At 42.7% G+C, this 9789-nt stretch overlaps 1 protein-coding gene and 1 long non-coding RNA gene across 3 annotated transcripts; both read right to left on the bottom strand.

Moving 5' to 3' along the window:
- Positions 1-2: 2 nt before the first annotated feature.
- On the bottom strand, positions 3-1635 carry LOC125532141. 2 transcript variants are annotated; one of them, XR_007293779.1, is made up of 3 exons: positions 1117-1635; positions 925-1007; positions 3-76 (listed from the first exon to the last, which is right to left on the bottom strand). It is a non-coding gene; the product is annotated as an uncharacterized LOC125532141 (long non-coding RNA). The 2 variants fall into 2 exon arrangements; XR_007293780.1 differs by having other exon boundaries at positions 3-67.
- A 6736-nt stretch (positions 1636-8371) lies between these two features.
- Positions 8372-9768, bottom strand: LOC125532142 (the record flags this gene model as incomplete). Its single annotated transcript, XM_048696299.1, is given in 2 exon segments — positions 8372-8781; positions 9011-9768. Coding segments are annotated over 2 exon segments (766 nt in total), but the record flags the coding sequence as incomplete, so codon positions are not given.
- Between the last annotated feature and the right edge of the window lie 21 nt (positions 9769-9789).

Below are 9789 nucleotides of genomic sequence, written 5' to 3'. Positions count from 1 at the left end.
GCCCCAGCCACTTCGTCCGCTTCGGCTGCCGGCGCCGCGGATTATTGTCGTGCAGTCAAGAGTGTCACTGCATGATCTGAATACAGTCAAATATACAGAGAATATACAGTCAAGAGTGTGAAAACAGTGACTGAATTTACTGAACTTATGCTAATGAACTACTGAACTCACAACAAAAATCTACAGTTCTAAAAAATCTGAGATCTAATGAATCTACTTCTTGAGTTGGTCCTGGCTGCAAGAGTACATCCTACTGGACATATATAAGAGGTTATGCAGAACCAAATTGTCATTGTGGTTTCAGTACAAGAATTGAGTGGTAGTGAGATCAGAACAACCACAAGAATTGTCGTTGTCATTGTGGTTTCAGCAAATAAAGTTTCTGCTGGCTAATCGAACCAGCAAACAAACAAGGGTTCTTGAGTTTCACTAGAAATGCCGTTTTGCAATTAAAGTGAGATGAAAACAAGTGAAGTGCTAAATGTGTTTGCATGATTGAGTCAAGTTTCATCCATATCATTGTCATTGTCACTGAATGAATGATTCAGTCAAGTTTCACTAGAATTTGATTTTGCAGTACACATTGTGATTTAGTCAAGTTTCGCCCAGAATGACAAGTTAAACTTGACTGTCAATTTTCATTCATTTCTGTGTGTGCATGATTCAGTCTAGGTTCACTAGAATTTCATTTCACAGTACCAATTTTCAAACAACTCTTCCTGATTCAGTTAAACTGTCATTGTCATTTTGCTGAGATCTTGTTTGAAACTAGTACCCCCACCCATATCAACAACACTAAAATTTGTCGAGGTACTGAATCCACCCGCATCAACTTTGACACAAACCTAAAGGTACTTAATCCTAACAGGTTGTTGTGTTAATATCAGCAGCTCTAAATGTGTGAAGGTACTGAACTGAGCGTACCTGAATAAGTGATTGTTCATACTGGAGAGCATGCCCGGTTAATGCTGGAGAAGCCTGAAAAGCATCCAAGTAATCTTCCTAACCTGGTATAGGAGAGATGCAATGTGTAAAAAAAATCCAGTCTTTCATCAGATATCCCAAATCTAGTGAAATGAACTGAAACTAAATGGCCCAAGGGAGAAGTGGACCGACCTGCAGGAAGTGGAGTTGTGCGCGGGGGTCGTCGACGGGCACCAGCTGGTATGTGGCCACCACAAACTCCTCATTTGCCTCCCACTCATCTGTGCTAGTGACGGCGAGGGGGCAGGTGCAGGCAGGGAGGGGGCGCGGAGGCGGGCAGGCAGGAGCGCGGGGTGTGGGGAGCGCCATGGCGAGGTGAAGAGGTCGGGTCGGCGAGGCGACGGACGGAGGAGGGGGGAGTTAATGGTAGTGGAGGGGGACATGAACGACGGCCGCCATGGCCAGGGGCACTTGGGGATGGATGCGTCATTGGTCTGCCGCGCAAAATCCAAGCTTTAGATCTGGAACCAGGCAGCGGCGGCGCAGCATAGGGGAAGAAGGCGGCGCCGGCCTGGACCTGGGGGGAGGACTCGGAGGAGCGATCAAGGCGGCGTGGGCGGGGGAGATGGAGCGTCGCGTGGTGCGGGGTGGGCGGTGGAGGCAGACTGGTGGGGGAGAAGAGTCCCGAACGTATGTGTCCGTCATCCCCGCTCTGTACCGAAACGGCGTTAGCAAGCCACGTGATTTCGCGCGTGGGCCAAGGTACATTTTCTAAATCCGAATACGCAGGAGAATACTTTTCTATGCGTGAATCGTGAGGCACATGTGTGGGGACCCGGGAGCCAAGTTGCATTTCCGGTTCTTTTTTCTCTTTTTTCCGAAGTCAGTCCGAAGGATCTCGATTCATTAAAAATAAGAGAGTTGCCTGGTCAATATACGAAAAACTAGGCTAAAACTGTCACAGAAGCCAACATAGGGCAATACCGGCCAACCTGCAGACTGAGGTATATATAGCCTAGTGGTGGAAAGGGGCTGAAGCCTTCCCACCCACCCAAGTTCAAGACAATGTACTTGCAGTTTGGGTTTGTTGCACCAAATATAATCGGAATTGCTTCACGGACGACACCATATGCACGATCTGCAGCCGATATTTTGTTCCCAACTGCGCTAGCTTCAGCTTTTGAATAAAAAACAATTGCCTAAACATTGTTGGTGCTGCCACGTAGTATCGTGCAGGCGTCGGGCACAAAATTATCGTCCATGTAGCAGCCCTCAAAATAATATAGGGGCCTCCCTTGCAGTTTTTCTGTCAAAAAAACACCGGCCGACCTGGCCACCCATGCAAAAAAAATGCTGCATGAATGGCCGTAGCAGAGAAGGATTTGGCCAAGTAGAAGGAGGAGGAAGGCTAGAGGAGGCATGGATGGGACGAGGCCTGGAGTTTGAACTTCCGGAGTAACTCGTGTGGTGGTTTGATACAATGAATATAGGTTGGTAAGGCTGCCCGTAATGAGAGTATCATAGATAGTATCATGCATGCCAACTAAGCAAGTTTGATGAGGTGGCATAGAATTAAATAAAGAAAGAGAGGCTTGAGTATCCATATCATGATACCGTATCATATTAAATGATGTGCTATTTTGTGTCATGCATGACAATAAATATAGTCCTCTATGATATCAACTTATAATACTATGCATTAGGGATGTAGTATAATAGACTCATGACACTAGTAACAAGGCTTCACTTCAAATAGTAAGGAGCCTTCTTTAACCTGGCACACTAGCTAAGCTGATTGAAAGGCACAGACAACCAGGCACCATTGTGGTGCTGAATGATGGATCAATTGACAGAATGGAATCCAGTCACTTGTGTTGAGAGAGGATTATTATTCTGCCTATTCAATTCATTCTAGCTTACTTCAGCCATTCTGGTTCTTGAAGAAAGACCTTCAGCAATTTCTACGGTTGTGGAACTTGACCTAGAATGTCGTTCTGGGTCAAAAGCCAAACTCAATTTCCAGGAAGCTTACCGCCGATGGACAGTAGTCAGCAAGGACTGCCAGCTCTTGCTATGGCTCGGGTTGCAGGACCCATATCGGACAGCTGATCAACTAACAGGCGATGGATGGCCCCATTATGATGCTTCAAGCTTTGTGATCAAGTGCACGAATTGCAAACCATTCATTTTTTAATTGTCCATTCTCCAAACAAGTATGGCTCCTGTCCAGCTCTTGGATCCACGACAGCTACCTCCATTACCTTGGCCAGGATGCGCTCCCGCCGTAGACGTAGCCATCTACAAGGTTTTGTACATTCCTATATTATAAGAGAGGTGTTTTTTTTTCATCTTTGTTGCCACAATATTATATTCCCTTCGTTTCAAAATAGATGACGGGGCGTATTGTTGCTTCTTTCATCTACACTGTTTTTTTATATCTGTGGTGTGGACAGAAAGTTAATACTGCGATTAGGTTGCTCGCGTAAGCTTATTCGCGACACCCCTTGGGTGTTCGCTGAAATGCTGCCTCCAAGCTGCTTCTGCGAGACATCTCCGTGACCATGTGACGGCGCCCGTGAGGATGCCCAGGAGCTCCTCGTGGCCGGAGATGCGTGGCGCAGTCGCCGACACGGACCTTGTCGAAGACGAAGCCGAGGATGATTTAGCCGTCGGGGCCTCTTGGGCGAACATGCGGTGGGTGCGGTCGTGCGGATGACGTCAAAGCCATCAACTGCGAAGGTGAAAATGGGACACGGGAGAGCCGCTCGCCGAAAGGATTTGGCCTCCTCGGCCTCTCGGCGGAGATGGCAGGAGTTGCACACGCATACTCCCTCTTTTTCGGTTTACAGGGCTTATCTCAAATTTTTCGTTTTTCCAATTTAAAAGGCTCATCTTCAACTTCTATTAAGATTCCAAGGCACATTAAACCTTTGCATGCAATAATTAAAAAAAACTAACCAATGCATACAATGTCCTACTCATCTAGTGGCCAAGTATGCATGTAGTGCAATTACTTCAAATTAATGCGCTAGTTTCACTTACTTCCTCCTTTCCGGTTTATAAGGCTCAATTTAAAAATCTCACCAATCAAGATAGATGGTGAGTGGTGGAATACCTTTTGTAGTTTGCAAAAGCACCCAATTAATGCTCTTGTTTTCTCAAAAAATTATGTTTACCAATGCATTAATTACAATCATGCATGCATAAAGTACATGAATTGGTCAATTTTCTCTTAATACTTGCATGCAATGATTTAATGTATCTTGCAATCTGAACTTGTGATGGGGAACAACCAAATTGAGCCTTATAAAATGGAAAACTAAAATTTTGAGATAAGGCCTATAAACCAGAAAAGAGGGAGTAGGTAGTTTTGTAAAATACGAGATACATTCCTCCACTCATCATCTGTCTTGGTTGATGAGATTTCATATTTGAGCCCTATAAACCGGAAAGGAGAGAGTATTTGGTTTGGGAGGAGAAAGAGAGGGAAAAGGACGAGGAGAGCTGGGTGGGCGGAGATGGTCGCCCTTCCCAGTGCTCCACCCTGGACAGGTGCTAAGCATGTCATGTAAGCAAAAAATGACATGGCACAGTAATTAAAGAGAAGAGAGCATTTTGGTGACCCCAGAAAGAACCAATGCTAAGCACGTGAACCTAGGCAAACCACTTAAATGAAAGAAGATGACCAATGCATGAAAGAGTTTATGTGCTTAGCAACAAGTTAAGCACCTATGCATTGGGAAGTTGAGTTGCTAAACTATTTAATGCACTAAGCACCTCATCTAAGCACCTTATCTAAGCACCTTTGCATTGGAGGATTGAAATGGGTTGCCCGCTCTAAGAAACTCTTTTCACTACTTTTTGCAGACACAAAAGGCATTCATGATTTTTTTTGTTAAATTAAATTGAAGCCACGACTTATTTGGAGAGAAGAGAAGTGACAATAAGGCTAGCCATAGTGGGGGTAACTTAGGTAGTAACTTAACACCTCCCAAGACAATTTTGCTTATGTGGTAAGTATTTAATAAGAAAAGAGGTGCTTGTGGTAACATAATATGTTACTGAAACATAGCGCTTCCCGAAGCAAAATGAGTCTATAAGCTAATAAATGAAACCATCTATGACACTACTACTTAGTTACTTTGCACTATGAAGGTAGTAACTTAGAGAGGTAAATACACCGCAAGTCATAGAACTTGCACGCGACAGTCAGTTTGATGCATAAACTTGTAAAATATGTGTTTTTGGTCATCTAACTTGTCTTTCCGTTCATATACGGTGCTTTCTACCGTATCATGTGCACGCAAAAAAAAACATGGCAGGGCCCCACTATCATGGGATGAGGCAGTGGGTAATCCGCGTGCACTGTTATTTTTCAAAAAGCACCCTTGCATTTTATTTATTTATGCACAAAATCCTCAAATAAAATGAAAAGTGCTAGAGCAGCAGCAGGATTCAAACACACGCCCCGCTAACTTAGATAGCCACTTGACCTCCTTACTATTGACGTTTATAGAGCACAATTAGCTTTATATAAGATAAACCGTACGAGTTAAAGTAGAAACCAAACGAGAAAAGGGCAAAGCACCGGTTCTAACCTATGACCACTAAAGTAGAAACCAAACGAGAAAAGGGCAAACCCCCGTTTCTAACCTATGACCACATAGGCTCGCCACGTGTGCGAGCGCCAACCATCTGGCCACATTGACATTTAAATAGATAAACACAATTTCTCTTATGTATTATTTCTTTCTATTTAAGAAAATTACTTATATTCTCGATAAACTTTTTGGACAAATCAACTAGATTTTGTTTGAATTCAAGTAATTTTAAATTTAAAAATCTAGATAGGAAATATAGTGCAGACTGAGTGTACATATTTTTTGGACAAACCAACAAACATTTTGTATGAATTCGAGTAATGTTAATTTTAAAATGTAGATAAAACAAAGTATAGTGCAGAATGAGTGTACGTATTTTTTGCACAAACCAACAAACATTTTGTATGAATTCGAGTAATTTTAAATTAAAAATGTAGATGAAACAAAATATAGTGCAGAATGAGTGTACGCATTTTTTGCACAAACCAACAAACATTTTGTATGAATTCGAGTAATTTTAAATTAAAAATGTAGATAAAACAAAATATAGTGCAACCTTACGACCATCAAGTAGTTCTTCCAAAGTCTACACTTTGTTTTCATATATGGATCCTCTCTCAGATTTTGAAAATCTAGATAAAAGAAACTATAGGTCAAAATAAATGTATGTAATTTTTTCGGACAAAGCAACTAATTTTTTGATTGAATTTGAATAATCTAGATAAAATAAAATAAAGTTCATAATGAATATACGTAAATTTCTTTCATACAAATAAACGTAATTTATTATGAATTCAAAAATCTAGCTGAAAGAAATTATATGTGAAGAAGAATGTACATCTTTTTTTGGACAAATCATCTAATTTTTTGTTTGAATTGAAATAATTTAAAATTTGAAAATAAGATAAAAGTAAATCTAGTGCCCAATGAATGTACATATTTTTTGGGGAAAATCAGCGAAATTTTGTTTGAATTCAAATAATTTTAAATTTGAAAACCTAGATAAAAGAAAATATGGGTCAGAATGAATGTACATATTTTTTGGGGGACAAATCAACTAATTTTTATTTGAATTTGAATAATCTATATAAAAGAAACATAGTTAACAATGAATGTACGGAAATTTCTTTCAAAGAAATCAACGAAAAGAAATATAGCTAGACAAAAGAATATATAGTGCAGAATGAATGTACCTAATTATTTTTCGAACAAATTATCAGAAAAATTGTTTCAATCCGAATAATTTTAAATTTGAAAATCTAGAGAAATGAAAATATATTCAGAATGTGCACCTTTTATTTTAGAGGTGATATACCTTAGTAGTCCAAATGAAATACCAAGTACGATCAATTGCGGTGGATAGGTCGCTGGCTCCATTCCAATTGGTCCTTGGTTAGAACTCGCTCGTCCCATTTTTTCCAGCCCAATATATTTACAACTTACACTGACCGTAGGACCCAGGCACCCAGCGGACAATTATTGTTGGAGTGCTTTTGCAAAAAGTAAAAAAGAATGAGCGTGTTTCCGGAAAAATCATCACGTGCACTAGCCACTGACAATGGGTCCAATATATTTACAACGTACACTAATGGTCGGACCCAGCGGGCAACTATTGTTGGATTGCTTTTATAAAAAGTAAAAAGAATGAGGGTGTTTATGAAAAAAACCGCCGGCCATTGGTGTGCCATGTAGGCAGCGAATACACCTGCGTACGGAAAATGTGACTGTATTTACACGCCCGCACAAGTTAGATGACCAAAAATATGTATTTTACAAGTTTATGCACCAAACTGACCGTCGCACGCAAGTTCTAAGACTTCTAGTGTATTTAATATGCATGACACTAGTAACATAGCGCACTCCAAGAAATTTTTGCTTATGTGGCAGGTATTTAATATGAGGTGGTAACATAATATGTTACTATAACATAGCGCTTCCCAAGACAAGATGAGTCTACAAGCTAATAAATGAAGCCATCTATGACACTACTATCATGTTACTTTGCATTATGAAGGTAGTAACTTAGACTAATGTCATACACTAGTCTAAATTACTCCCCACTGAGCAATTTGATAAACTGACACACACACACACACACACAAATTGCTCCAATAATTATCCCCGGATGCCAAGGCCATGAGAAACGCTCTGTTTTGAGGAAATGCTTTCTGGCTGATGTTTCAAGAACATGAATTGCCATGATATCCTTATTACGGAAATGTTATCTGTCCGACATTCTCCATTGACGTTTCCCAGTGAACCACCTCAAGCCACACACCATCCAGATCGCTCGGATAGCAGTTTTCGAAGAAATTTGCCTCAAAACAAACGAACTGCCTTGCACTACACTAAAATTGCCACCCAAATAACACTAAAAATGAGACTCGCTCCTGCCATTGTGTGCATGACATGTGGGCTCAACGGGTTGCTGGCCCACACGTCACAAACCCAAAGGAGCCGTGTCCCTAAAAATGCCAACTGGGTCGTTCGCAAATGTCATCTCTGGCAAGGAACATTTCCCAGATATTGCGGTCCTATCTTTGTTACTTTCTAAATGTATATGGGCACAGTGGAAGAATCAACACTTTGACAGTAACATGTGAAGAAACGCAGAAGTTTGAAGGAAAATTGCACTGCAAGGGGGAAAGCATTTATGAACATCAGAAACTAGTAACGTCATTGTAGTCGTAAGTCCATATGCATTCATGATAGTAGGAAATTACTAGGCTACAAAACCCTAATTGTCGACCCAGATAAACTAAGGAAACAGGGCCCAAAACCTGAGGCTGCTGTCTCCATCCGTGGTGCATCTCAGAAATTCTTCAGGGGTTAGATAAGAAGGCTCAGACACAAACTGATACTCTTCAGTCTTCAGTTTATTACATGTGCATGATTCTGTAAGCCCATTTATTACACTGAGATATAATCCATGCATCTGTATCGAAGGAGACACACTCCAACCTCGACTAGGATTGTATCACACAAATTTGAGGAGACAGATGAACTGGTACAATACAACAGTCAGGAAGGAAGCGTGCTACATACTGCATTCCCCAGATTACGAAGTCGGATTATAGAGTGACCACACAAACACACACCAAGAACATAAAAGTAACTAATTACATCGTACGAGGTTCAGACATTTAGGCACAACTGGTTGCGCCGCAACCATCGTATGGATGATTGAACTCCTTCCTCTTCGTTACCTCTGCACAAAACCTTATTATCATCATAAGATGTAGTGAGCCTCACATTTCTGCAGCAGAATCAGGGTATTCAGCGTATCAGAAGATTTAACCCAACCAAGATGCGAACAAAGTAATAAGTTTTGGAGTGTGATCAGCATGCTCTTTTTATCTCCACAAAAGCTAAAGCCAAGAAGAAAATGTTAAGTTATAAACTGAATTGTTTGGTTCAAATATTTATGTATAATAATCAGATTGTTGGCCAAAACTTGCAAGTAGGGGTACCATCTTATCCAGCACCTTGTTCAGTAGGGTTCAAGCATGAAGGCGGCCACGCCATCGTGTAAGGATACATCAGGGCCGATGGGCACTCGTCTTTCCGAACCAACATCCTCAGCTTCATAGTTTCCAAATCAATGGAGAGCAGGCGATCCTTATTGCGCAAGAAGACCACACCGGCAACCACCGCAATGACAACCAGCCCATGCCGGTAAAACTGTGGTGAACCAATCATCTCCGCCATGGCCCTTTGGAACCTCACCGACTTGTCCACCAGTGTCCATGTTAGCACACCGCTGCCATCATCCCAGCCGCCCCATACCTCGATGCAGCATCCGAGCATGGTGAGCAGGTAGAGCCCGCCAGCATTGTCGTCCCCCTTCTCAATGACATCGAAGCTGAACTGCCGCGCGAAATCCGGGAGCTCCAGCAAGGAGAACGCCATCGTCGCCGTGTTGAGCGCAACCATGCGCTCCCCGCCCTTGAGCTTCCAGTACAGCGACCCGTTGGCTTGCATCACCCGGGAGTCCTCGAGATTGTACTGGCCCGCGAGGACAGCGGCGTCGGCCCATCGGAGCTCGCTGGAGGAGAGGACCAGGGCGCGGAGCCCGGAGGAGCCCCCGCCGTCTTCTGAAAGGCAGAACGCCTGGAACACCGACGAGCAGCCGTCGTCGGTGACGAGGCCGTAGCCCACGGGGCGCTCAGCCGGGGGCGCGGGGAGAGAGGCCCAGCGCCGGGTCAAGGGATCGGCGACGGCCAGCTCTCCGGACACCCGATTGAGGAGGCGGAGGCGGCCGGTG

The sequence above is a fragment of the Triticum urartu genome, unplaced genomic scaffold, assembly GCF_003073215.2.
Source record: "Triticum urartu cultivar G1812 unplaced genomic scaffold, Tu2.1 TuUngrouped_contig_9208, whole genome shotgun sequence".
NCBI lineage: Eukaryota > Viridiplantae > Streptophyta > Magnoliopsida > Poales > Poaceae > Triticum > Triticum urartu.
This window is presented reverse-complemented; position numbering and strand designations above follow the sequence as displayed.